The 26987-nt window shown below is 59.3% G+C and overlaps 3 protein-coding genes across 4 annotated transcripts in view; 2 read left to right on the top strand and 1 right to left on the bottom strand.

Moving 5' to 3' along the window:
• Nucleotides 1-9521, top strand: part of CORO7 (coronin 7) — a 55916-nt gene extending 46395 nt beyond the window's left edge. The window contains exons 10-28 of the mRNA XM_012743748.2: nucleotides 1698-1752; nucleotides 2237-2294; nucleotides 2373-2518; nucleotides 2599-2691; nucleotides 2871-3014; nucleotides 3475-3601; nucleotides 4022-4197; nucleotides 4690-4798; nucleotides 4878-4964; nucleotides 5043-5185; nucleotides 5256-5360; nucleotides 5442-5527; nucleotides 6276-6417; nucleotides 6513-6602; nucleotides 7261-7377; nucleotides 7638-7773; nucleotides 8126-8217; nucleotides 8680-8766; nucleotides 8893-9521. Of these exons, the coding sequence (XP_012599202.1) occupies nucleotides 1698-1752; nucleotides 2237-2294; nucleotides 2373-2518; nucleotides 2599-2691; nucleotides 2871-3014; nucleotides 3475-3601; nucleotides 4022-4197; nucleotides 4690-4798; nucleotides 4878-4964; nucleotides 5043-5185; nucleotides 5256-5360; nucleotides 5442-5527; nucleotides 6276-6417; nucleotides 6513-6602; nucleotides 7261-7377; nucleotides 7638-7773; nucleotides 8126-8217; nucleotides 8680-8766; nucleotides 8893-8898 (1999 nt within the window). The 3' untranslated portion in view covers nucleotides 8899-9521. The remainder of the gene's footprint in view (nucleotides 1-1697; nucleotides 1753-2236; nucleotides 2295-2372; nucleotides 2519-2598; nucleotides 2692-2870; nucleotides 3015-3474; nucleotides 3602-4021; nucleotides 4198-4689; nucleotides 4799-4877; nucleotides 4965-5042; nucleotides 5186-5255; nucleotides 5361-5441; nucleotides 5528-6275; nucleotides 6418-6512; nucleotides 6603-7260; nucleotides 7378-7637; nucleotides 7774-8125; nucleotides 8218-8679; nucleotides 8767-8892) is intronic.
• A 2119-nt stretch (nucleotides 9522-11640) lies between these two features.
• PAM16 (presequence translocase associated motor 16) lies at nucleotides 11641-20599 on the top strand. Of its 2 annotated transcripts, none has more exons than XM_012743753.2 (5): nucleotides 11641-11776; nucleotides 17889-17973; nucleotides 18803-18939; nucleotides 19288-19353; nucleotides 19842-19996. In XM_012743753.2, exons 1-5 carry the CDS (start codon nucleotides 11774-11776, stop codon nucleotides 19926-19928), a joined length of 378 nt encoding a protein of 125 aa, XP_012599207.1. In that variant the 5' UTR covers nucleotides 11641-11773; the 3' UTR covers nucleotides 19929-19996. The 2 variants fall into 2 exon arrangements, with proteins under 2 accessions (XP_012599207.1, XP_075851148.1); XM_075995033.1 differs by lacking the exon at nucleotides 19842-19996 and adding an exon at nucleotides 20014-20599 and having other exon boundaries at nucleotides 11707-11776.
• Nucleotides 20590-26987, bottom strand: part of GLIS2 (GLIS family zinc finger 2) — a 19312-nt gene continuing 12914 nt past the window's right edge. Inside the window, exons 2-7 of the mRNA XM_012743752.2 lie at nucleotides 26727-26954; nucleotides 25765-25937; nucleotides 25044-25220; nucleotides 24827-24960; nucleotides 24627-24745; nucleotides 20590-23390 (exon numbers count right to left, since the gene is read on the bottom strand). Of these exons, the coding sequence (XP_012599206.1) occupies nucleotides 22591-23390; nucleotides 24627-24745; nucleotides 24827-24960; nucleotides 25044-25220; nucleotides 25765-25937; nucleotides 26727-26898 (1575 nt within the window). The 5' untranslated portion in view covers nucleotides 26899-26954 and the 3' untranslated portion in view covers nucleotides 20590-22590. The remainder of the gene's footprint in view (nucleotides 23391-24626; nucleotides 24746-24826; nucleotides 24961-25043; nucleotides 25221-25764; nucleotides 25938-26726; nucleotides 26955-26987) is intronic.

Below are 26987 nucleotides of genomic sequence, written 5' to 3'. Positions count from 1 at the left end.
GGGAGCACTCTGTCCCTCCTGGCCCTGGGCCAGTCCCCTGCCCCCCACTTCATGTCCTCAAAGAACCTTTCCTTCATATATTTGTCTGTGGGATTATGTCTGCCTCTCTTGCCAGGCTGTGACCAACTTAAGGACAGGGGTGGGGTCTGTCACATTCATCTGTGGCCATACCTGCAGGTCCAGCCATGGGCTGGGCATAAACCAGCTCATCAAAGGAATGAATGATTGTCAATGAATGAATGATTGAGTGAAAGCCCTGTTAGAGCTACTGAAGGGGTCATGCTGCTGGTTCCCTTCTGGGAGCCAGTGTCGGTGTGGAGGGCACCTCAGGTCACACAGTACCTCTGTCCCCCACCCACCTGCTCTACCGCAGCAGGCAGTGGTCAGGCTAAGTTGAGAAGGGCAGTGCTGAGTCGGGCTACCCTGGCCGCCGGGGTAATTAGGGGCCTGTGTTACTCACAGGTGACCGGCCCAGGGCACTCCAGGAAGTTGTGGAGACACTCAGAGCCCCACCCAGACTCCCAGCCCACTGTGGCTCCTGGCAGGTTGGGGAGGTGGGCAGGAAGACGTGGGGGGCAGCTGGCCAGGAGGGGATGGCGTGGGAGCAGGGCTGGGCCCTTTGTTGCCTGGGTGAGGGATAGAGGCAGCTGCCACAGCTGGGTGACCTCTGACCGCCAGGACCACAGTGGGGATTGGTTTCTGTTTGAGGGTGAGTGTCAGCATCAGGTTGGGAGTCCAGGCCTGTGGGTCCCCAGGGACAAGAAGCCAGGAGCAAGAAACGGGGCAAGGTGTCCGTCAGAGTTTTTCTGGGCCCCCCACTCCCCCAGAAGCGGGAAGGCAGCTCCTAGACGGCTGGGGCTGAAAAGGGGCCTCCTCAGGGCCTGGGACGGGCAGTGTGAGTCCCTGGGCAGTGACGGCCAGTGGCCGAGGCCGAGATGGGCAGAGAGTGGCGGGGCCCTGGGGGCTCCCAGCCTGCTGTCTATGTTCCTAGCTCCCACCCTTCCTGCTGTGCCTCCACCTGGGGCACAAAGAGGGCATGGGAGGACCGTGCCAGCCTCTTGGCCTGCGCCGTAGCCCCGAGGAGGCAGGGGGCCCGGCAGCTGAAGGGCCCCTTCTCCTGGGCTCTCGACTCTGGCTCTGGCTTGAGGGTTCCAGGTCAGCGTGGGGGGGTGGGTCTTGAGTCTCTAAGATATCGTTGAGGCCCACAGAGCATGGGCTCACTGAGTAGATGCCCCCGAAACTTGGTGCAGATTTGGGTAGGCAGCACTGGGTGGGGTGGGGGCCTCCCTGGTTCTGGCAATGACCCCGTCACCATCCCCAGCAATGCAGGCCCAGTGTCTAGGCCGACAGGTGGGACAGGGTTAGCATGTATGTGGGGTCTTCTTGGAGGATCACAGGGGATGGGATCTGGCTTGAGCTCCCCCATGCCCAGGCCCAGCGTGAGTCCTGGAGTGATGCAGGTGCACAGGTGGAGGGCCCAGGGGACGAGCTGCTGGGCTGTGGGTGTGTGCCAGCCTGGGCCTGTTGGTGGCACAGGGAGAGGAGGCAGAGGGTCCCAGCAACCAGGCTGGATGTGGTGGGAGGGGCTGAGAGCTCCTGGGTGCTGGGGCACCTGTCTGGAGCTCCTGCCTGGGTCACGGGGCTTGCAACTCTCCCACTGCCCCTCACCTGCCATCGCCACTTGGCCCTCTCCCCAGGTCTCTGGTGCCCCTGCTAGACCCGGACTCCAGGCTGCTGGTGCTGGCAGGAAAGGTGAGCCAGGGCTGGAACCCACCCATGTCACCACCCAGAGTGTACCCCTGGGCAGCTGCCCTTACTGGCTGTGCCCCTGAGAGAACAGGGCAGCCTGGGCTGCTGCCCAGGCCCCACCGTGGCTGGGAGAGCAGCCTCCTGCCAGGGCCTCTGCATCTTTACTGGTATAGCCGAGGTGACTGTGACTCCCCTGGAACATTGGCTTCCCGGGAGCAGGCAGAGAACAGAGCAGCATTAGCACACAGGTGGCACTCCATAAATACTAACGCAAAGCCTGGTGCTCACCCCAAGGTGCCGTGCTGCTGAGCAAGTGAGGTGAAGCGTACCTCGGGCTCAGCTCAGCACGTGGGAGCCTCCCCAGACTTCTGCTGGGTTCTGCGGCTCAGGTCCTGGGGGAGGGTTGGGGTGAGCTAGGGCCAGACCTGGGTGACCCAGGCCACCAGGGCTCGGGCAGCAAGTGGAGCTCAGGCTGGGCCTGTTTCAGGGCGAGAGTCAGCTGTACTGCTACGAGGTGGCCCCCCAGCAGCCAGCGCTGAGCCCAGGTAGGTCTTGCCCGCTCCTGCCCCTCCCCGGCCCTCCCCCTGCCCACCCTGCCTGTCTCCTTGTGGTGTCCTCGACAGTGACCCAGTGTGTCCTGGAGAGCGTGCTGCGGGGGGCAGCCCTCGTGCCCCGGCGGGCACTGGCTGTCATGGGCTGCGAGGTGCTCCGTGTCCTGCAGCTGAGTGACACAGCCATCGTACCCATCAGCTACCACGTGCCCCGCAAGGTGAGGGGACAGGGAGCAGGGGCCAAGGGCCTAGAGTGGGGGGCCCAGGCCTTACCGGCCATCTGCCTGTCTGCCACCAGGCTGTGGAGTTCCACGAGGACCTGTTCCCAGACACCGCGGGCTGTGTGCCTGCCTGCGACTCCCACACCTGGTGGGCTGGGAGCAGCCAGCAGGTAGGCCAAGGTCTGGCGCTTCTGGCCTCTACTAGCCCCGTGTCCCCAGTCTGTCTGCACGCCAGCTCAGCCGGGCCTACCTGTGTCCCCGTCCCTGCTCTGTCCATCCTCCATCCCGGGGCTCCCTCCTGTCCTGGTGGCTTGTGCTCCCATGGCCTCAGCTGCCAGCCTCCCCGCAGGTGCAGAAGGTCAGCCTCAACCCTGCCTGCTGGCCCTGGCCTAGCTTCACGTCCTGCCTAGTTCCTGCCGTGGACCCCCCCACTGACAGAGCCCAGCCTCAGGAGCCACCCGTGGGTGACGCAGACCCGAGCACAGACCCGAGCGTGAGTACTAGGGCTGACCCCGCCTCCCATGGACACTGTGGTGTTCGTCTGCCCGACGGCCTTGGTAACAGAGACAGAAAACACATGCAGCGTCAGAAAGGAATTTAACAGTGTTTTCTAAATTGAGCAGACACCTAAAAAGCAAGACTTCTCACATACAAAGCTAGATTTTTGGCTCCTCTTGAAATGCTGGCAGATGTACCCTGCCGGGAACACCCTCCCGCAAGGCGGGGAGCCAGCCCTGCCGCCTGCTGTCCCCAGAGCCTGAAGCTCAGCCGGCCTCCCATCTATGTTCCCCCCAACCCATCCCCTGCCACCAGTGGGGGCTCATGCCTGCCGAGTGTCCTGCAACCCCGAGGGGACACAGTGATGGCCCTGGAGTCACCCAGCATCTCCTAGTCCCTTCGTGCCGTGGTCAGCGTGCCCAGGGTCCTGCCCCCTGACCCGCACTTCCCCCCAGGAGGGCTTCTCCTCGCCGCCCAGCTCGCTGACCTCGCCCTCCACGCCCTCCAGCCTGGGGCCCTCGCGCTCTAGCACCAGCGGCATCGGGACCAGCCCTAGCCAGCGGTCTCTGCAGAGCCTGCTGGGTAAGCGGGTCGGATGGAAAGCTCACCCCCTACCATGGGAGTTACCCCACCCTGCCATCACCCTCCCCTGTGCCCCCCAGCCCTGCTTTTGTCCCACCCTGAGGGGAGGTCTCATGCAGGGCACCCCCCACTCCCTCAGACTTGTGGCTCCAGCAGGGTCACCTGCCCTGGGGGCTGGAGTTGAGATGCGGATCCTCACCTGCAAAATAGGAGGGCACTGGGACCACTGTTTCCCAGCAGACCCCTGGAGCCCCAGGGGTCCTGGCGGGGAGCAAGGGTCTCGTGCCCAGGCGTGATTCCCAGGCCCGTGCTGTGCACCCATCACCCGCCCATGGTGAGGGGCTCCAGTAGCCAGGCCTCAGTGCAGGGCTGGCCGGCATGGCGTCCTCACACGAGGCTTCCTGTCCCCACCACCTCCAGGCCCCAGTTCCAAGTTCCGCCACACTCAGGGCACCGTTCTGCACCGAGACAGCCACATCACCAACCTCAAGGGCCTCAACCTCACCACACCTGGCGAGAGCGACGGTTTCTGTGCCAATCAGCTGCGTGTGGCTGTGCCCCTGCTCAGCAGCGGTGGGCAAGTGGCAGTGCTTGAGGTGAGGGCCGCCACCTTGCCAGGGCTGCCCTCCGCTCCCTGCAGGCAGCGAGGGTGCCGAGGGCGTTAGCCACCCGCTGTGTGTCAGACCCCTGCCCAGCCTGTCCTATAATCCTCCCTGCCGCCCCACACAGGGCTGCCACTCTTATCCTCATTTTACAGATGAGGGTGAAGAGGCACAGAGAGGTTTAGTGACCTGCCCAGGTCACACAGCTGTGTAAGTGGTGGAGCTAGGATTCAAACCCAGACCACCTGAGCCGCAAGCCTGAGCTCCTCCCACCAGTCCACGCTGCCACCCCCTCACTTTCCGGGGCCTCATGGTTGGCACTTGGGCTTAGAGCACAAGATGGCTAAGGCAGAGAGCTTGGGCCACGCAGTGGTGGGGGCATCTGCTGCAGAGGGTGGGGGCCCCGGTGCGCTGCTTGTCCCGCGCCTTGGGAACTGGCTGTCCTGCCTGGCGCTAATGACTGCTGGGTGGGGGCACCTCCCGCAGCTGCGGAAGCCCGGCCGCCTGCCTGACACGGCACTGCCCACGCTGCAGAACGGGGCAGCGGTGACTGATCTGGCCTGGGACCCCTTTGACACCCACCGCCTTGCTGTGGGTAAGGAGGCTGGACACCCGGCTTGAGGGGGGTCCTGGGTCCTGAATGGGCCCAGCAGTGATGAGCTGTCGCTCTGCAGCTGGGGAGGACGCCAGGATCCGACTGTGGCGGGTGCCCCCAGAGGGCCTGGAGGAGGTGCTTACCACGCCCGAGGCTGTACTCACAGGTCAGCTGGGCCTGGGATGGGGACATGGGTGGGCAGTGGCTCCTGACGGCTCACTGTCACCCCACACCTCTCCCCTAGGCCACACAGAGAAGATCTACTCCCTGCGTTTCCACCCGCTGGCAGCCGACGTGCTGGCTTCCTCGTCCTACGACCTCACCGTTCGCATCTGGGACCTTCAGGCTGGAGCCGAGCAGCTGAAACTGCAGGGCCACCAGGACCAGGTAGGACAGCTGCATTCAGGGCACAGCCATGAAGTGAGAGGCTGTCTCTCATGTCGCTTCCTGTCCCCAGATCTTTGGCCTGGCCTGGAGTCCTGATGGGCAGCAGCTGGCCACCGTCTGCAAGGATGGACGTGTGCGGGTCTACGATCCCCGGAGTGGCCCTGAGCCCCTGCAGGTGAGTGAGTAGGGGCTGGGGGTGGCTCTCAGACCCTGTTCGGGGGGCTCTGGCTGGGCTTCATGTGATATATCTCAACAGGAAGGCCCAGGGCCTGAGGGGGGCCGTGGAGCCCGCATTGTCTGGGTGTGTGATGGTCGCTGTCTGCTGGTATCTGGCTTTGACAGGTGAGGATTCAGGGACCGCCATTCCCAGGCTCTAGCAGCCACCTGCGTCCCCTTCCCCAAAGACACATACACCCTTCAGGTTTGCAGAAGCTGTCCCTGCCCCTGGATGGTTGAGTGGGTAGAGGGACGGATGAATGAGAAGATGAGTGGGGAGATGGTGGATGGGGATGTAGATGGATGACTGGAGGGAGGGGTGGGTGAGTGGTTGGGTGGGAAGGGAGAGAGTCAGTGGGGGACCCAGAGGGACGAGAACCAGGTCCTGCTACAAGGAGCCCAGGTGAGGCACAGGAGACAGAACCAGGCCAGCTGGAGAGACCTGAGACTTGGGTATCTGGTGCTTTGCGGGGGACCAGGCAGGGCCTCCCAAGGGATGCGTCATCTGAGCTGGGTCACAAAGGGGCTGCTGAGCAGATACCTGGAGGAGAGGGCAGGCGGGTCTGGGTGGAAAGGCCAGGAGGCTGCCCAGCCTGGCTGGAGCAGAGGGCGAGAGACAGGACGTGGGGAGAGAGAGCCAGACTCAGAAGTCGCAGTGGCCAGGGATGGAGCTGCGGCCGGGACTGTGCTGGGCTGGGGCTGGGACAGAGGGGCAGGTTGGGACACTGCTGCCCGAGACCAGGTGGGTAGTGCGGAGGGCCAGCCTGGGCCTCTCCCACAGCCCAGAGAAGGGTGGGGGCCCCGTTGGAGTCCTTGGCCTGCCCTCGCCTCTCCAGCTCTAAGGACCTGCTTCTGTACCGACTCTCCTTTGCAGCCGAAGTGAGCGCCAGCTGCTCCTGTACGCAGCCGACGCCCTGGCGGGCGGCCCCTTGGCAGTGCTGGGCCTCGACGTGGCCCCCTCGACCCTGCTGCCCAGCTACGACCCGGACACCAGCCTGGTGCTCCTCACCGGCAAGGTGGGCTGGGCTGGGGGTGGGCGTTGGCGGGCAAGAGGAGGTGGGGTCAAGGCGGGTGTAGCTGGACCACCATTTGCCCCCCTGCACCTCCTCAGGGCGACACCCGGGTGTTCCTGTACGAGCTGCTCCCCGAGGCCCCTTTCTTCCTGGAGTGTAACAGCTTCACGTCTCCTGACCCCCACAAGGTGAGGCCACCGCACCCCGGTCCAGATGGGACCACGGGCTTCCTCGCCCTCTTGTGGCCATGTGGAGCAGTGCAGGGGCCTGCAAGGGGGGGGGGGCGGCCAGCCTCCTGGGCTGAGGCTGGTGGTGACATTATCTAGGAGTTTTGAGAGTAGTTGTTGTACTAACCATTATTAATAAACTATAATAAAAGTTAAACTATATGAACCCACAATCTGAATCTACACATAAACATATTAAAAACCAAGGTAATAAATCCATAGTTTATCACATAGTTTATCACTTCCTACTTAGTGTATCAGATTTTCCTATTATCTGTGCTGTCACGGTCACACACGTCTGTTGGACTCGTGTGGTGGCAATGCCATGCGATGCATTATTGTACATCTCTTCCTAACAATACGCTCAGCGAGTTGAGTTGGTAGCTTGAAATCAGCCATGGCTGGAGTTTTTACTCTGGAAATAGGCAAAAGCTACAAATCAAGGCTTTTCCCTCCAGAAAGCCAGTTGTTCAATGTTACTAGCATGTCACTGTGCAGGGACAGGCCGTGGTCCTGGTGGTCCTAAGTGAGAAACACTGGCTCCCTGGGGATGCTGTATGCCCGGCCACGAGCTCCGGGCTCCAGCCCCAGCCCCAGCTCCGTCCCCTCGATTCCACAGGGCTTCGTCCTCCTGCCTAAGACAGAGTGCGACGTGCGGGAAGTGGAGTTTGCCCGATGCCTGCGGCTGCGTCAGACCTCCCTGGAGCCCGTGGCCTTCCGGCTGCCCCGAGTCAGGGTGACGTTGGGAGCCAGGGACTCTAGTGCCCCTTTCCCAGCACCTGTCTGGGGCTTTGGGTCCTGTCTGACCCTGCCCCCAAACTGCCCCACTCATCATTCGTTGGGGCACCTACCCACTTATGCTGAGACTCTGAAACTCAGGGAAACCTCAGACTTGAGGGAGGGTCCCATGTCTTGCCATGTCCCTCTCCCGACAGACACCAGTGTGCCCTGGGCCTCTGGGCAGTGTCTCACGACAGCCCCTTCCTCCCCCTGCAGAAAGAGTTCTTCCAGGATGACGTGTTCCCAGACACGGCTGTGAGCTGGGAGCCGGCGCTCAGCGCGGAGGCCTGGCTGCGGGGCACTAATGGGCGGCCCCGGCGTCTCAGCCTACAGCCGCCTGACATGACCCCAGGTAGATGGCGGGGACAGGTTGGGGGAGGCAGCAGGGGCGTGGGGGGCGGGAAAGGGGCAGCAAGCCCAAGTCTAGTCTCCATTCCTGCTGGCACACAGAGACCCCTGGCACTCCCAGGGACACGGTGGCTGTGTCCACACTATCTCTGAGTCCCTGGAGGGCAAATTCCTACCCCTCACACACACACACACTCACGCACGCACGCCCTGGTGCTCAGGACAGGCCTTGCGAACAGAGGCCTTAGTGGCTGTTAATGCCACCTCTTGGGTCTGTACCGCAGAATCCCTTAGGGCCTGGCACCAAGGAGTCCCAACCCAGGGACTCTCTGATGCCTGTCCTTACCCTGCCCCAGTGAGCCAAGCCCCCCGTGAGGCCCCTGCCCGGCGGGTCCCCTCCTCGGTGCAGTACCTGGAAGAGAAGTCAGACCAGCAAAAGAAGGAAGAGGTAGGCACAGGAGGGAGCTGGCTGTGCCATCATCCCTCAGTCCTCCGCCCCGACCTGGATGAGGAGAACAGCCGCATGTCACACCCACCACGTCAGAGCTCAGTGGGGCAGGGGAAGCCGGGGAGGGCAGTGAGAGCCCACCCTGCCCAGGCCAAACCCAGCCAAAGCTGAAGGTTTTGAGCCCAAGTGCTTTTGGACCCTGGAGTACATTTGAGTGTTTGAGGCAATGTGTGCAAACAGCGGCACCTGTATCTGGTACCAAATGTCATAGTCTGTCCCTGACTCTCCTGTCACCGTCTTTGTGTCTTTTTTAATGAAAACCCATCAATTTTGTCAGGGCTGTAATTAAAATGGCTCTTTTCATAGCATTGCTGGGGTTAAAACCCGGGGCAGTGGGTGCCGATGTTCTTGGAGCCAGAGAGCCCTATTCCTTTTCCAACACTTCTCTTGCCCCCTTTGCAGCTGCTGAACGCCATGGTGGCAAAGTTAGGGAATCGGGAGGACCCACTCCCCCAGGACTCCTTCGAAGGTGTGGACGAGAATGAGTGGGTGAGTGGCCAGTGGCCTGGCTTCCCCAAAGGCAGCACCACCCCACCCCTCCCGCACATGCTGAGACTCCTGCCACCTCCCTCCCCTGCCCTCCTGACTCCCTGCCATCCTGTTCTATCATCCCAGGACTAGCCTGCCTGCCAGCCGCCTCTGGCCCTGCCTGCCGCTGCCACCTCCCAGGTGCTCCTACACACCTCACATCTCATGCTCAAATTGGAAGATGCCTCTCCAACCTGGCACCCCTCATCCCAGGAGTCCTGGTTTCCCGTGGGCCCAGGGCACCTTCGTAGCCACTGGGCCCACTGTCACTCCCATGGATCACCCGACCTCTGCTTCCTCTGGGTCCGGCTGCTGCTTCTCAGCTACCTGCTAGCATGTGCAGCCAGGAGTGTGGGGGCATGGGGTGGTCGATAGCATGTCCCTGGGCAGGCCCTGGGCTCCCTGTCTCCCCTGCCCTGTCCCCTGTCCTGGGCTGGTCGCTGGCTTCATCCAGCACCTTCAGTTCCTACACATCGCCCCATCTTGCCTGCTGCCTGAGTTCTGGTCAAGAGCCTTGGGGGCTGGTCCCCCACCAGACTGTTTGGAACAGCACCAGCCTCAGGGGCCTCGGACCAGTTGCCTTGCTTCCCAGGCTTGCAGCCAGGAGAAGGGGACATCACAGAGCTGGTGGTCCAATAAGGGGGCTGTTGAGCCCCACAGGGACTGGCCCACACATCTCCTGGATGTTCTCAGCAATTAAACTTTTCTAAGCTGGCCACTCTTGCGCTGTGTGATCACTGGGCTGGTTGGGAAAGGCAAGGGTACAGGGACAGGCATGTGGGTGGCCCTGGGGTCCCCTCATCCAGCACATCCTTGATCTGCTCCCAAGGCCTGCTCAGCTGAGTGCTGCTGGGTTCCAGGTGGCAGCTGCTGCAATGGACGGGGAAGAGCTTCAGTGTGTTGCAGCCTGTTATGCAGGGAGCAGACTGTGTGCAAGTGAGCAGGCAGGTAGTGTGGAGAGAGCTATAAAGAAGGAAAATTGTGTGAAAGGCAGTGACTGGGATGAAGGGAAGCAGGGTGTTCAGGGGTCTGAGAATGTGACATTCGAGCTGAGAAGGAAAACCCGAAGGCCTGGGAGAGCTGTTGAGAAGAACGTTTCATCGCTTCTTGGCCTTTTGGCTAAGATCAAGTAAGAAGAACGTTTCAGACTGGAGGGAGGACAGCGTGGCATGGAGGGGGGGAATTCGGAGAGTTGGGGGAGAGGGAAGAAAGGCAATGGTCCAGCGCTTAGCCTGAGGCATCTGCTGCATGTCTGCCATGTGCCCAATCCACTTCCAGGTGCTTGATGTCCAAGACTGGAGAAAAGGAAAAGTCCTGCCCACTGGGAATCTACATTCTAGTGGAAGGGAACAGATTATAAACAATAAATGTAAAAATAAACAAATTATGTAATATGGTAGCAGGTGATAAGAGTTTTGGAAAAAGAACAGAGGGAATTGAAAATGGAGAGAGAAGCCAGTCACAAAAGGTTGCATATTGTACGATTCCCCTTCTGTGAAATGTCCAGAACAGGTAATTCTGTAGGGACAGAAAGCAACAAAGCAAGACTCCGTCTCTACAAAAATTAAAAAAAAAAATTTTTGGCAGGGCGTGGTGGCTCACCCCTGTAATCCTAGCACTCTGGGAGGCCGAGGCGGGTGGATTGCTTGAGGTCAGGAGTTCAAAACCAGCCTGAGCAAGAGCGAGACCCCGTCTCTATTATCAACAGTAAGAAATTAATTGGCCAACTAATATATATAGAAAAAATTAGCTGGGCATGGTGGCTCATGCCTGTAGTCCCAGCTACTTGGGAGGCTGAGGCAGCAGGATTGCTTGAGCCCAGGAGTTTGAGGTTGCTATGAGCTAGGCTGACACCATGGCACTCACTCTAGGCTGGGAAGCGAGACTGTCTCAAAAAAAAAAAAGGAAAAAAAAATTTTTTTAAGTTGGGCATGGTGGACCAGGCATGGTGGCTCATGCCTGTAATCCTAGCACTCTGGGAGGCCGAGGCAGAAGGATCGTTTGAGCTCAGGAGTTCAAGACCAGCCTGAGCAAAAGCAAGACCCTATCTTTACTAAAAAAATAGAAATTAGCTGGACAACTAAAAATATATATAGATATTAAAAAAATTAAAATTAGCCAGGCATGGTGATGCATGCATGTAGTCCTAAATACTTAGGAGGCTGAGGCAGGAGGATTGCTTGAGCCCAGGAGTTGGAGGTTGCTGTGAGCTAGGCTGACGCCACGGCACTCTAGCCCGGGCAACAGAGTGAGACTGTCTCAAAAAAAAAAAAAAAAAAGCTGGGCATGGTGGGGTGTGCACCTATAGTCCCCACTACTGGGGAGGCTTAGGCAGGAGGATCGCTGGAGCCCAAGAGTTCAAGGTTGTGGTAGCCTCCAGTGTACTCCAGCCTGGGCGACGGAGTGAGGCCCTGTCTCAAAAAGAAAGAAAAGAAAGAAAAAGGAAGGTAAGTTACAGCGTTGGTAAGGAGCCTAGGCGAACCTCATTTGAGCAGAGGTTTGAAGTAGGGCATGAGCTTCCCAGACAGAAGGAATCTGCAATTAAACCTATCTTGAAGTTTCCTGTTTTCTTAAATAGTCCTGAGAATTTGGCATCCTACTCCATATTATGTTCATCTCTTATGTTTTAGTCCTAAATATTGTGGCAAACTCAAGGGCAGAAATCGCCCCTCGTTCCTGGCGCCGGGATAAGCTTGCAGGCCAGAGGGTCCCAGCGCCGTCCCCCGTCCGCCCCGCGCCGTGCGGATGCTGCAGCGGCCGGCTCCGCTCAGAGTCAAACCCCGCCCCGACTCCGCCCCACAGACACGTCACCGCCGCCGCCCCGCCCCCGGACAGACGACGCGCATGCCCAGTGCGGCCTCGCGCACGCGCTCTCTGCAGCCTCCCCTGACCTCTGACCTGCTGGCCGACCTTCAGCCCCGGCCGCGGGGCCAGGAAGCGGAGCCCGCGACCCCGAGGCAGAGCCGCCATGGTGAGGCCCGAGTCGGGTGCTGCCAGGGGAGGGGAGACCGAGTCGGGGCCGGGGCCAGGGCTGCGAGCTCCGGGCCGGGCTGCGGGCGCCGTGCGTGTCGGGCGGGAAGCAGGGTCTGGGGGCGTCGCACCTGCGGGACTGGGGCCTGCGGCAGCGGCGGCCTCCGGATCAGGGAAAGCCGCCTGGCTCGGAGGCAGGGCGGGCTTGGCTGGCCGGAAGAAGCCCAGCAAATATGGTCGCCCTGTGCCCAGCCCGCGTGTGAGCGAGCAGCTGCGGGCAGCGGAGGTGGAGGCTGGGTCCTCCCGAGGTTATCTACTCTGCCCCGGATCCTGTGACTGCAGAGTCGATGTTGTCGCCCTTTTATCCCCATTTGAAAGTTGACTTTTCCAAGGCAGCGGCAGATCTGGGACCTGTAGATCCCCAGCACCGAACACTGAGCGTTTCTGCGGAACTATCGACACCTAGAGCCAGTCCACAGACTTGTGCTGCACTGACTGCGCCAGGTTGCTTGGGGGAACCTTTAAAAATACAGATGTTTTTTTTTCTTTCTGGGAAGAAGTGTCACTCTGTTGCCGGGGAGAGTGCCGTGGCCTCAGCCTAGCTCACAGCAACCTCAAACTACTGGGCTCAAGCGATCCTCCTGCCTCAGCCTCCCGAATAGCTGGGACGACAGCCATGCACCACCACACCCGGCTAATTTTTCTATATCTACAAGAGATGGGGTCTTGCTCTTTGCTCATGCTGGTCTCAAACTCCTCAGCTCAAGCTATCCTCCCCCCTCAGTCTCCCAGAATGCTAGGATTAAAAGCATGAGCTAAATATGCAGATTCTTGAGCTCTGTCCCTGCAGGCTCTCTCTGTACAAGTTCCCCAAGTGATTCCGATGCAGCTGGTTTAGGGAGCCACTTCTTAACTAGTGGTAAGGATAATGTAACAGCTTACAGATGCCAGGCCATGAGCTGAGGCTTTGTGTAGAATCTCAGGGGTGCTCAAACTTTTTAAACAGGGGGCCAGTTCACTGTCCCTCAGACTGTTGGAGAGGGCGCACTGTGGGCCCGGGACCAGTCGGGTGCTAAGCGTGACAGGCAGTGGTGTCAACCACCCAGAGGGCAGGATAAATGTGCTAGGCAGCCGCATGTGGCCCTCGGGCCGTAGTTTGAGGATGCCTGGTGTAGATTCTCCCATTGAATTCTGAAGTCATGTTGTCATTGTCCCCATTTTACAGATTAGGAACCTAAAGCTCAAGAGAATTTGATTCTTCGAGGGTCATGTGTCCTACAGTGTCAGAGACCTGTTTTGAGCCTAGCTTTTTCCGTGTCCCAAGAATACACATTACCAGTACATTGTTCCTGTCTTGTGATGGTAACTGCGATTTATTGAGGACCTATGATGAGCCCTCACTGAACTGGGTCCTTAGCATGTGTTACCTCATTTACTCTGAGCCACCCTCAAAGCCGAATAAAATGTAGTTCTGGAGGAGTTTGTATCCTAGAGGAGACAGCAGGGGAGTCCATAAAATAAGACAGTGTGACATATATTAATAGGAAAAGAAAGTGCTGTAGGAAGGTATACATGGAGGAGCCTGGGAATGTTTGGGGGAGGGGACAGGAGTGGCATGACTGGCTGAGTCCTGAAGGATGTTGGGTTTTGACAGAGTATCACGGTAGGATGGAGGATATTCAAGGTGGAGAAACTTGGAGCAGCAGCAAAGACATTGAAGAGTGAAGTATGAGGGCCGATCTAGGAGTAGAGGGTGTGACTGCAGCCTGGAGAGGTGTAAGGGGGAGAAAAAACCCAAGAACCAAGTTGAGACCAGACAGAGCTGTGAATGCCTAGCTGGAGAGTGGACTGAATTTGTAGGCGGTGGTGGTGAACTCTGTGTGTTTTGTTCTTCAGCAGAGAAGTTAGGAGACATTTGGAAACCTGTCTGGGGACATAGAGTTTATGAGATTCTGGCTTGGCCAAAGCAGAGCTGACGGTGGTCAAGTCTCATTCATTCAAATGTGTACTGGGCACTTGCTCCGCCAGCCACTGGCCAGGCCCCCTGGGAATATTGGGGCAAGTGCTGCAGTTGTGGTCCTGACCGTCCTTCTGCCTGCAGGGGCCTAGGGTGACTAGTGCCCCCTTCCTATCTCAGTGCATCCATGAGAAGGGTGTGAGTCTCGGTGGCGGTGTGCTCACCAACCCAGGAGCCAGGAACTGTGCCTGGAAGGAACATTGCACACGGATCCCCTCTTGGTGCATGTGACACAGTCGAGATAAGCCCCATTCCGAATGTCCCCCAAGTGTTGTCTGTTGTCCCTTGCCCCAGATGCAGGGCTTTGATCCTGCCTTGGGCCACATTGCTCCCTGATGAGAAAGTGTATGTGCTGCCCACTGTGGGTCCCAGGTCAGCATCCTACGGCTCTGACCTGGCACCTTTGCTGTCTGACAACTTCAGGCCTGAAGTTGGATGCCACATCAGCTGGTTGCTTCAAGCCCGAGTGTCAGTCAGTGGACAATGGGATGTTTTGGGGCTTTCTGGGAGGGGCCTCAGCTAGTGGCTGTTTTGATCACCTGTGGCAGCTGCAGCTGGCAGAGCTGTGCTCCCCGTGTACGCTCAGCTCTGGGCTCAGCCTGACCCATAGCCGGTGCTCAGGGAGCGTTTGGCTACTGCATAGGTGGGTGAGAGGCTTGGCTGCACCTCCAAGCAGGGTCTGGTCCTGGAGCAAAGGCATCTGTTGAGTTCCTGCTCTGGGCCTGCCACTCTCTGTCCACTTGGTTTTATGTGCGTTGCCTCCTGGGGCTCATAGTCCTCTGAGGAAAGTATTCTCTCCATTTTGCAGTTAAGAAAAGAGGTCCAGGCCGGGCGCTGTGGCTCACGCCTGTAATCCTAGCTCTTGGGAGGCCGAGGCGGGCGGATTGCTCGAGGTCAGGAGTTCAAAACCAGCCTGAGCGAGACCCCGTCTCTACTATAAATAGAAAGAAATTAATTGGCCAACTGATATATATATATAAAAAAATTAGCCGGGCATGGTGGCGCATGCCTGTAGTCCCAGCTACCCGGGAGGCTGAGGCAGAAGGATCACTGGAGCCCAGGAGTTTGAGGTTGCTGTGAGCTAGGCTGACGCCACGGCACTCACTCTAGCCTGGGCAACAAAGCGAGACTCTGTCTCAAAAAAAAAAAAAAAAAAAAAAAAAAAAAGAAAAGAGGTCCAGGCCGGGCGTGGTGGCTCATGCCTGTAATCCTAGCACTCTGGGAAGCCGAGGTGGGCGGATTGCTCGAGGTCAGGAGTTCGAAACCACCCTGAGCGAGACCCCATCTCTACTATAAATAGAAAGAAATTAATTGGCCAACTAATATATATATATACAAAAAAAAAAAAATTAGCCGGGCATGGTGGCGCATGCCTGTAGTCCCAGCTACTTGGGAGGCTGAGGCAGCAGGATTGCTTGAGCCCAGGAGATTGAGGTTGCTGTGAGCTAGGCTGACGCCATGGCACTCACTCTAGCCAGGGCAACAAAGCGAGACTCTGTCTCAAAAAAAAAAGAAAAAAGAAAAAGAAAAGAGGTCCAGAGAGGTTGAGTAATTTGTTCACATCCACATAACTGTCGAGAAACAAAGCTAGGATTCCAGTCTGGGTCAGCGTTGTTCTCTTTCTTCTTCCTTGCTGCTTCCCAACTCCTGGGGGAATGTAGTGCGAGGTTTTTAGCCTTCACCCCTGAGGAATCACAGGGCCTGTATCGAATGAGCTGCTGTGTTGGAAGAAGCTTTGTTAACTCCATAGCTCCTGGTCATTGTCAAGTTTTGTGAAACCAAGAATATAATAAATGAAAGGCCACGTTTATTGAGCACCTACTGTGTCTTTAGGCTCTGTGCCAGGCACTTTACAGGCGTTATCTAATCCCTACGACAGCTGTATTGCTGGCCACATTTTATGGGTGAGGAAACTGAGGCTCAAGGGGGTTGAGAACTTGTCAAGGGTCACACAGCTGGGGTTTGCCCACAGGTCATCCGAAAGCCTGCTGGTGTGCCTATAACACCACACTGCCTCTTCTGGGAGATGCCTCCCACAGGAACCTTGGTGGCCTCACCCAGCCATCTGGGCAGCTCCCTTGGCGGGTGGGATAGCTACTGAACCTTTGCAGGTCAGCCCACCTTCCCTCCAGTCTGGGCAGCCAGAGGCACAGGCCCCCATACTGCTTGGGTTGGATGTGTGTCGGGGATGGTTGGAGGAGTTCCCCTGTCACAACTTCAGTTCTTAATGTTCGTTATTTAGCAACAGTCATCGGCCTCGGCAGAAAAGTAAACAGGTGATTGCAAGGCACATGATGGCAGCAGATGGTGGGAGGGGTGTTGCAGTCTGAGGGAGCCCTCTGGAGTCAACTACTGGCCTGTCAGCTTCTGTCCTTCAGACCAGCATTCCATCTCAGAGCCTCCCTTCCCACGTGGGAGTGGCTGTAGGCAAGGAAGGGAGAAGTCAGGTGAGAGACCGGTGGGTGGTGCGCCCATTCATTGTCCTCCTCACACCTGCAGCACAGCTGGCTGCGCCGCCCCTGGCTTTGATCACAGGAGGGTCTTCTCTGGGTTCCGCTTTCCAGAGCTTATGGAATTCCACCTACTTGTGAAATCCAAACCCACTTCTGTTCGTTCCCCGAATGGCCCATAATCACATCCCGCCTGTGAGGAAAGAGCAGGTCCTTGGAGGCTGAGCACGGCCAGTTCTGGAGTCTGGGATCCACTGGAATCTGACAGGCCCCTGTTTGGCCTGTGGGTTGGGTTCTTGATGCTTGTTGCCTGCTCAGTCGTCCTCCCTCCAGCCCTGGGGTTCTGCGTGCGCAGCCTCAGGTTTCCCGCCTGCGTCCTGCACACACTCGCCGTGTGTCCTCGGGCCAAGCACTAACCTCTTGAGTTGTCAGGGTTAAGTGGCACAGTAAATAGACCGTGTTTGGCACAGTGCCTGGCACACGGACTCAGTTGGTACTTGTTGACAGAGGAATTCTAACTACAGAAAACTACAAAGAGAGGGAACGTCACCTGGCTGTGCCATGTGAGCACTGTCAGCCTGTGGCGAGCATTCTTCCAGCATCCTCCCACACTGGCTTCTACCATTTCTCACACCCGCCATCCGTTCTATGCGCCGTCTGTGCATTTCACAGTGTGCGCCGCGCTCCTGTCTCCTCCGGCCAGCCTAGGCTGCTGGCTGCTCCTCCCAGCTCTGGCTCAGCCCGGAAATCCCCGATATTTCTGTCATATTCTACCTGCTGTTCAGAGCTCAGCCCAGGGGAAATACCCTCTTCTCCCAGAGTCGCCACCTCATGCCTGAGTTTGCCTCTGCGGATCTTCCACGCTCCGGCGCGTCTTACCGAGACTCCCTGCGTGCGTCTGTGGCTCATGGAGTCGCGCCTCAGTCACGGGGTTTGCGCCACCTCGCTGTGCCGCAGCTGGTTTCCCTGCCAGGCCGTGTGGGTGTGTGGCCAGCTCTGATGACAGAGACCAGGTTCTGCGTGTCTCTGTACTCAGTGCTGGCGGAGTAGACTCAGGAGGTGGATGCGTGAGTGAAGCACCGGCTGAAGAAGTGAACTAGGCCCACTCTGCGTGATCACCTGGTCCATAGTGTGTCTGCCTGAATACCCTCCTAGTGGGCGTTTAGCTCCTCGAAGGTGGAGACTGTCGCTTTAGTCTCCTCAGTGAATTTGTTGTGTTGAGTGGGACGGACTCAAACAAGAAAATAAAATCACAGGACTTGAATAGTGTTGGGAGAATTAGGATGGATCTGAGTTTCTCCACTTGTAACATAAAGGTTGGACCAGACGATCTTGGAAGCGCAGGAGGCGCCATCATTGTCCCTGGGGTCGAGAGAGAGTTAGTGGCAGCTCTGGGTCTGTTTCTGTGTCCTGACTTCCAGTGCTTCTCTGAAGCTGGTGGCCTCTGTCCCCTGTGTCAGCTGAGTATCTGAAGCCACCTGGTGCAGCTTTTATCAGGGTGCTTTGGAGGAGGCCTGTGGCTGCAGCTCTGTGCGTCATCACCTCAGATCTCCAGCGACCTTGCCACTCTACAGTCGTTTCCAGGGTCCCCTCTCTGAGGGCCCTAAGAATGCAGCCTGCTAACCAGATGCCTGCTTTGCCCACAGGCCAAGTACCTGGCCCAGATCATTGTGATGGGGGTGCAGGTGGTGGGCAGGGCCTTCGCCCGGGCCTTGCGGCAAGAGTTTGCAGGTAAGCCAGGAACCCTGTTCCCCCCCCCACCCCACCCCCGGGCGGGGAGCTCCTGCCCAGGCCGGATTTTCCCCGTGGCTGTGGGCGCTCAGGCTGGCTGGCTATGAATGCAGGGTCCCCTCGGGCTGGGGTTCTGCCACTTGGGTAGCCTGGCGCGCTTTCCTGTGGTGGGGGTGGTGCCAGACTTTGGGACGCTCCTACGTTTTATCTTCAGTGGTGCCTGGTTAGTGTGAGCAGCCCGGCAGGAGTCAGCAAACTGGCCCACCTGGCCACCTGTTTTTGTAAATAAAGTTTTATTGAATACAGCCCTCCCCAACCCCTTTTAGGCAGAGTAATTCCAGCACAGACAGACTGGCCTGTAAAGCCTAAGATATTTACCGTCTGACCCTTTAAGAAAATGTTTACTGGCTCCTGACTTTAGGAGTCACCAAAAGAGAAGGGTTTGCCCACTCAGCCGGCTCAGGTGATCCCAGCAGAGCCATTGCTGCCTCTCCACGCCCACGGCTTCACTCTAGTCCCCCCCATGGCCTAAAGCTCCCCCAGGATGGGGGGAGAAGAGGGACAGGGTCATCTCGTTGTCTCGGTGGGGATCAGGAGTGAGGTTTGATGGTCAGACCCTGCCGTTATCTTCCTGTGGGCCGTGTCTGTCCTCACTCTCCCCCTCCCCAAGCCCCTAAAAAAGAAACCACTTCTGGGGAAGAGACAGCTCCCGGTGGCCTCTGTCCCTCCTCACCCTATGCCACCTGGCAGGGATGAGCCACCCACTTGGATGGCTCAGGGGGAGCTATGGTCTGCCAAGGGCTGAGCGATCACTCCCATGTCCACACAGCCAGCCGGGCAGCAGCCGATGCCCGGGGACGTGCTGGACACCAGTCTGCAGCCGCGTCCAACCTCTCCGGCCTCAGCCTGCAGGAGGCACAGCAGATTCTCAACGTCTCCAAGCTGAGCCCTGAGGAGGTCCAGAAGGTGAGGCCACCAGGCCATGCCCAGACACGCCTTGCCTAGACTGGCCAGAAATTGGGGGATTAGGGAGGATGGCGGGGTGGAGGGCAGGCAGGTGCAGAGGCTCTGGCCACAGCCAGCTCAGACTGTGACTTGGGGAAGCCACTGTTGCTTGTTTTGGGCCCGAAGCAGGGCAGTTGTAGAGACAGAGTGCTTGCCGCTAGCAGCTGAGCCCGCCCTCACCGGCACTGTCCACAGCTCTGCTCCTCAGTGGCCACGCAGCTTCCTGTGCCGCACACGTGGTTCTCGGGGTGGAGGGGTAGAGCCCTCCAGCCCAGTCTGCAAGCCTTCTCACCTGTTTTCTCTCTGCAGAACTACGAACACTTATTTAAGGTGAATGATAAGTCCGTGGGTGGCTCCTTCTACCTGCAGTCAAAGGTGAGTGGTCTTTGATTCTGGAAGGGGGAAAAGCCATGGGAGTCGAGCTCTCAGCAGCCTCTCACTCGAGGTCCCTCGTTTCCAGGTAGGGGGGCTGGCATTAAGGCAGTGGCAGGTAGGAAAGTGTGCAGGGAGGGGCCTGAACTGCCATTCCTTCTGGCTGCCTTAGCTCCATGGGGCCTGGCCAGTCAGGCTGTGTCACCCTGGACAGTGGCCCTCCCAGCAGCTGGGACTTTGAAGGGGCAGGAGCACCAGCTGGTGATCTATGGGAACTAGCCCTCTGGCATGTGCTGCGTGGGGCTCGGGCCCCCAGGCCACCCCTTCCACCCTGGGGCTCAGCTAAAGGGGGCATCACATCCATCCAGGGCTCTCCAGGTGGGAAACCAGCCTGGCCCTGGCCCTGGGCTGGGAAGAGGCCCGTCCCAGGTTGGCAGGGGGCACGGGTCAGAGGCTCCCGCAGCCTGATTATCTGTGACCCCCCACCTCAGGTGGTCCGAGCGAAGGAGCGCCTGGATGAGGAACTCAGAATCCAGGCCCAGGAGGACAGAGAGAAAGGGCGGACACCCAAGACGTGACTGCTCGGCTCCCCCACCCTGCCCTGCCGCCTCTAATTTATAGCTCAGTAATAAATGTCTTTTCTGCATTTCTGTGTGCATGTAGGTTCCGGAGGGCAGGCTGCTCTTCCTGCCAGTTGTAGGGCTGTGTGTGCTGGGGCAGGGGAGGCAGCAGCCTCTGACAGCCCAGAGGGGGCCGGAGTGGGCGAGGTTGGCAGCCAGCCGGGCCCGGGCCGAGTTCCATCACGTATTGGACACAGCGGCTCCTGCTTCTGCAGCACCCGCAACAGCGCCAGGCTCCCTTCCGGGGCATCCTGCCAGACCCTGGCCCTCGCACAGGACGGAGGACCCCTGCCCCAGAGCTCTGTCCCAGGCCACCTCTCCCTGGGGCCGGTGTGAATCTAGCATCTCAGGAATCTGGGGAAGACAGGCCTTCGGCTTGTGGACTGAGGTGCCACTCACTAGAGTCGCAGGGGGTAGTAGTTGGACAAGTTGCGATGCTTAGTCTGGAATCTTCCGTCTCAGCTCCCAGTACCTGTGCCCCCTGAGCACCCACCTCCTTCCCTCCCAGCGTCTGCTTTCGGCAAGCCGAGGGGCAGCGGCACCTGCGTGGTCAGCCCACACAGGCACATGGTCTGGTGCCCGGTGGCCCAGCTCCTGGCACGTCCACAAAACAGAAACCATCTTTGCAACTCACTTTTATTGTTTCTTTATAAACTTCCTCTCACATGGAGGAATATATTGTTATAGTCATTAGCTTATCTCTTTTTTTTTTAAAACTCTATGCTAACAGCAATGGAGCCAAGAGGAGGGTAACAAGCTACGATAGAAAGGCACTTAGAACCTGTTAAAATACTGATATCCTGGAATGTGCAACAACAAACCAACAACAACAAAAAGTACACCGGCCTTCTGAGCCTGGTCTATCACCAAATCACATGCTGAGCTAACGTCACCTTCCAGTGCCCTGTTCCTCTGCTCTGCTTGAGTCTCAAACCCATAGCCCCCACCTGGGCCTTAAAGCCTGGGCCCCTGGTAGGGTGGGGGCGCATGGGTCCTGGTGGGGCCCAAAGAAAGGAGACCGGCTCCCTCCTACTTGCTCACAGCCCCTTCCAGGGGCAGAGCCAGCATGGCCAGGCCCTGTCAGGGCTGGGGTCCTAAGGCCAGCAGCAGGGCGGCCAGGTCAGGGTGACCCCTCTGGGACAGAAGGGCAGTCCAGGAAAGGATGGGGTGAGCAGAGCTGCTCAGAGGAATGCAGGGCTCTGGAGGACCCCACTGCCGCTGGCAGCTCCTTTGTTCTGCAGATGGGAGGTGGAAGGGCTTGGCCACTCTGCAGCCTGGTGACAGGACAGGCCTAGAAGCCCAAGCTCCTACCTGGCAGGTGGGCAGGGGGTGGTGAGAGGCCCAGGGTGGGGAGGCACCGCCATGGGGTCTGGCAGTGGGCTGTTGGGCACAGGAGCCTCCTGCCAAGGGCCCTGAGTAGCACAGACCCTGGGGGAGCTGATTGGAGGAGTTCCAGGGGTAGGGGCAAACTTCTAGGAAAGGGGCCCAGCTGGGAAAGCCAGAGGAGACACCATGCCTCAGGCCCCCCTTCCCAGGCAGAGAGGCCACCCCCAAGCCTAGCTCCCTTCCCTGAGGCCCCCTCCCCCACGACATGTGACAGCACCCCCAGACTGGGAGCTGACCCAGCCAGGATCCCTTCCTGGAGCAGGACTGATGCTCTGCAGGGCAGCGCTGCCCAAGATGAGCCCAGCTGGGCATGGATACAAAGATGGAGCTTGGCCTGGCCCCACCTGCTCCCTGAGCTGGCGCTGGGCCAGATGCCCAGGTCACCTGGGAGTCCTGGCCCCACAGCTGCCCATCTGGCACCTCCCCTCCAGCTCGGGGCTCCCTCAGGCCTATTCCACACGTCCAGGGTGCTCTGGGAGGAAGGAGGCCCAGGGTGCAGGGCCAGGCGAATGGCCAGCTATACCCTCCCATCGGCAGTGCTGTCTGCCTGGGCCTGGACGACTGAGAAGGGACAGCTGGCACAGCGGGCCCCCCTTCTCCTAGAAGCCGGGAGGCACCTTGTCAGGGGCAGGGAGGGGGCTTGCCCGCGTCTGTCTTGCTCTCCCTCTGGAGGGTGGGCCAGAGGGAAAGGGGTCCAGGGAGTCCCCAGGGCAGAGGCTGAGTGGGGGGTGGGGCCTCTGCTCCTGCAGCTGCCCGCTGTGGGTGGGGAGGGAGTCTGGTGCCCACAGGGAGGGCAGATGCCACTCACCCGTCCCCACTGCTGGGGCATGGGCAGCAGTCTGCCATCCCCATAGCTGGCAGGTAGGGAGGGCAGGCGAGCTGCCCAGGTTGGCCACTGGATGAGGGAGGCACCAGGGTGAGAGAGAAGGGGACCTAGGGGTAGGGGAGGCTCTTAAAGAAGCTGTGGCACAGGAGGGCCCTAGGGGAGTGAGCCTCAGCACCCAGAGCACGGCTCTCCCCGGACTGCAGGTCCAGGTCGTCACTTGGGAGCCGGGAAGCCAGCAGTGACCTAGCACCATCCTTGCTGCCCAGCGGGCTGGCACTGCCTTGAGGGGGGGCACAGCCAGCCAGGCCCCAGGGCAGTAGGACATTATTGCTATTTCGCAGAGAGTTTCCGTTCCTCCGGGCAGGGCCGGGGTGCCGGCTGGGCTGCCTCAGGTGTCCGCTGGGGGTGTCAGTTCACCACGGCCGGTTTGAGCAGCACGGAGCCCGATGGGATGACCACCCAGCCAGGGGCTAGTGCCTCTGGGCTGCTGGCCGCCGAGCTGACGCCCGTGGACAGGTCCAGCACGGTGCCTGGCAGCAGGGGGAGTCCGTCGGGGCTAGGCCGGGAGCAGCTGCTCTCCGTCCTTTCGAGGGGCGTCTTGCGGCCCTCCATGCTGAGGGCCCTGGTGGGCACCGGCCCACGCCCCTTCTCCCCCTCGGCCTTGCCGCCAGCGGAGCCAGCGAGGAGGGAGACCACAGGCAGGCCCAGTCCGCCAGCCCCAAAGGGCGAGGGCAGCAGTGGGTTCTTGGCCAGATTGAGAGGCAGGACGGGGCCTGGCAGCCCAGGGCCCATGCCCCCTCCACCCCCACTGCCCCCACCATTGCCACAGGCCAGGGCGCTGAGGTCCAGGGGACCAGGGGCCAGGGGCAGGGGTAGGCCCGGCAGGCCGGGGCCTCCGAAGAGGGCGGCTGGGTTGGGGATAATGATCTGTGCCCCACTGACATAGGGGCTGCCGTCGGGGGTGGGCAGTGGTGGTTTGGGGGGTGGGCGCAGCTGCAGGAGCTCTTGCTGCTCGTGGGACACGAAGTGACCGTGCGCCTTGATGTGCTTGCGCAGCGAGCTGGGGTCTGTGTAGCGCTTGTGGCAGCCGGGCATCTTGCAGTAGTAGGGCTTGTCCACGTAGTGGGTGCGAGTGTGCTTGAAGCGGTCACTGGAGTTGGAGTAGCGCTTGTTGCAGCCCTCGTAGGGGCAGACGTAGGGCTTCTCACCTGCAGGGTCGTGCGGTGCCGCCGTGAGGGGCCTCTCCCTGTCCCTGGTCTCGCCACCCTTGCATTCAGCATCCCCCAGACCAAGAGCCCCATGAGAGCACAGACTCTCCCATTTTCAGTGGGGGGTATCCCCAGCACCTGGCAGATCTCACCCCGGGCGGGGGCACCAGGACATGGCAGCTGAGAACGCAGCCGCGTCAGCCCTGCTCCGCTGCAGTGTTGTCCACGCCGGAACACAAGCTTGGAGGCTGTGTCCTACTGGGCGCCCGGCACAGACCTGGCCGTGGGGCATCTGCCTGAGTGCCAGCCACCCTTGCATTTGGCCCCTGTGCAACAAAAAGCCTCAAGATTGACCGAGCCTCTGCTACTGCGCTGGTCAGGCAGGAGCCAATTTGGCCACTGAGCCTTTGACACGCAGCTCTCCAAATGGAGATGTGCTGAGGCTGGAACTCGCACCAGACCCGCAGACTTTGTATGACATGAAGGATTTCGATGTCTCATTGATTTGTTTTTAATATTGAAATAACATTTTAGATATATTGGGTTCACTGAAGTATATTATTACAATTAATTTCACCTATTTCTTTTTGCTCATTTTTATGCAGTGATTAGAGATTTTTTTTTTCTTGAGACAGAGTCTCTCTCTGTTGCCCAGGCTAGAGTGAGTGCCGTGGCGTCAGCCTAGCTCACAGCAACCTCACACTCCTGGGCTCAAGCGATCCTCCTGCCTCAGCCTCCCTAGTAACTGGGACTACAGGCATGCGCCACCATGCCCGGCTAATTTTTTCTATATATTTTTAGTTGGCCAATTAATTTTCTTTCTATTTTTAGTAGAGACGGGGTCTCGCTCTTGCTCAGGCTGGTCTCGAACTCCTGAGCTCAAGCGATCCTCCTGCCTCGGCCTCCCAGAGTGCTAGGGTTACAGGTGTGAGCCACCGCGCCCAGCCCAGTGATTAGGAAATTTAAAAGTAGGTCTGTGGCTCCATCACCAGGGCTGCTCTGCTGTGGGCTCAGGGTGCAGTGAGAAGTGAAGCAGACGCAGCCTCTGCCATCACGGAGGCGGCATTAGATGATCATACAGACGGTGGCCATGCTCCAAGAGCACATGCTGGGGTGTGACTCACAGGAAGGGCTTCCCCTAGCAAGTAGCACTTGCAAAGGGACCGCCAACCACTGAGGTGTGCCCCTTATCTCTGAGGCCCAGGCCTTCCTCAGAGTCCCCTGCCCCGGCCTCACCTGTGTGTGAGCGGTTGTGGATCTTCAGGTTCTCCAGGCGGGAGAAGCTCTTGTTGCAGGTGGGGCAGCGGTGCGGCTTCTCGTTGGTGTGCGTGCGGATGTGGATGAGCATCTTGTACCTGCTCGGGGGAGAGAGGGAGATCAGCTCGATGGAGGCCTGAGACCCGAGCTCCTCCCTCTTCCCCTGTCCCCCGCCTCACCTGGCGTTGAAGCCACGGCCGTGACGGGCACAGCCCTCCCAGTGGCAGCAGTAGCCCGCGTCCTTCTCGGGCTTGACGTGGTAGTCATTGACGTGGTCCACCAGGTCTTGCAGGAGCTCGAAGAGCTGGTTACACTGCGGGGCCAGGCAGGGTTCTGAGCCCATGTGGGTGGCCGGCCTGCCCCAGACTCCATGCCACCCTCCCGGCCCCCACTCACCTTGGCCCAGCGACACACCAGCTGCTTGGGCAGGGGCAGCTCTGGTGAGAGGCACTTGTCCTTGGGGGAGGTGAGGAAGGAGGAAGCAGGCAGGTGCAGGGCCCCCCCGGAGCCCAGGGGCAGGAAGAACTGGAAGGAGCTGGGGACACCGTCCAAGTAGCGCAGTGGCTGGAAGTCCTGTGGGCAAGGGGACAGCTGGTTGGGGCCCTGCTAAGTCAGCTGGCCTGTCCACTGGCCTGTCCCCCTGTCCGCTTCTGTAGTGGGCTGAACGGTGTCCCCCAAACAGACACATTCGAGTCTTGCACCACCCCCTGCCCCGTACCTGTGCATGTGACCTGATTTGGAAATACGGTCTTTGCAGATGTAATGAAGTTAAAATGAGGTCATCCTGGATTAGGGTGGGCCCTAAAGCCAGTGACTGGTGTCTTTGTAAGAGAAAGAGGGAGATGCAGACACCCAGGCACACACGGAAGGAAGAAGGCCGTGTGAAGACAAACTGGGGTGACATAGCTGCCACGCTAGGAGTGCCAAGGACTGCCAAGGAAGCTGGGACACAGGCAAGGAAGGGCTCGTAGAGTCCCTAGAGCAGGCATGGCCCTGCCGCCACCTTGACTTCAGACCTTAGCTCCTGGAGCTGCAAGTGAGTAACACGTGCCTGTCATTTCCCACCACTCAGTTTGGAGGTGCGTTGTTATGGCAGCCCCAGGAACCCTCTCCTTACCGGAGCAGCAGGCACTGGGGGCAGGTCTCCATTGCCCTGGCGCTCGGGGGACAGCGAGCTGCTGCCATTGGGCGAGTCCAGCCCAGATGGTGGGGACAAGCTGAGGTCCACCAGAGGGGCTGTTGAAAAGCGTCCTTCCACCTTCTCGGGGAACTTGGGGTTCAGCAGGAAGCCTAAGGCAGAGGCACGACTCAGGGAGTGCTGGAGCCTAAGCGCTGCCCCCCGGGCCACTCTGGGGCCCCAGGTGTCTGAGGAGCACCCTCTACAGCTGACTGATAAGATGATGCTGCCCATCACGTTTGACCTCTGCCACCGTGGGAGCTTGGCCCTTGTGAGAGGGGAATTGAGAAGTACCCATTTTACAGGTGGGAACAGCCTGGCACACAGAGCCAGTAACCAAATAGGACCCGAACCCAGGGCCTCTGGCTCCCAGGCATACTGGCAGGCAGGGACTTTTCTAACTTTCCCTGGGCCCTTTCCTGCCTCAGTGCTCCCTTCTTTAAAATGAGAGGTTTGGGCTGGGCTGCTTCCAGAACCTTCCAGCACTGACATGTAAATCCGGTGTTCAGGGACTTTTTGGAGGCAGGGCAGGAGGGATGTGTGCCAAGCATCCCTGAACAGCACTTGCTGGGCTGGGTCCCCAACCTACAGCCCTGGTTTACCAGCCGCACTGCCTCAAAGCCCAGGAGGAGTTGACATCATGGGACATTTGCTACTCCTCGGACACCCCCCCCCCGTACCAGCTGCTTCACGTCCTCCCAGGGGTCTCAGCTGTAATCCCAGTGCTGTGTGCCAGCTCATGAGCTCCTCCCTCCAGAGATACCCTGGTGAGGGAGGGGATCAATGGTGGTGGGGACAGCACCATGAACCAAGCTGGGAGGGCTGCGACCACAGGCCGGGGCAGACACACCTGGGGCACTCTTCCTGTGGCCACTGCTCCGTCCCCTGCTTAGGGACAGTACCTGAGGGTGGGGAGCCTGGGGAGCCAGGTGTGGGGCTGTCATCTACCAGGCCGAGCTCCCTGTGCAGAGCACGGGGCCGGACCACACCCAGCGTCCTCTCCCTCTTCTCTCTCGCCGCCCGGAGCTTGGTGATGCTCAGCTTCAGGTCAAGCGGCTCGTCCAAGGAGTGCATGGTGATGGGGCTGGAGGTGGCAGCAGGCAGTGGGGGGCTGGTCTTCAGGCAGGAACCTGGGGAAGAACAGGAGCTACACTGTGACACTA

Source organism: Microcebus murinus, chromosome 19, assembly GCF_040939455.1.
Source record: "Microcebus murinus isolate Inina chromosome 19, M.murinus_Inina_mat1.0, whole genome shotgun sequence".
In the NCBI taxonomy this organism is placed as follows: Eukaryota; Metazoa; Chordata; class Mammalia; order Primates; family Cheirogaleidae; genus Microcebus; species Microcebus murinus.
The sequence above is the reverse complement of the archived record's forward strand: the minus strand, read 5'-3'. Positions and strand labels throughout refer to the sequence as shown.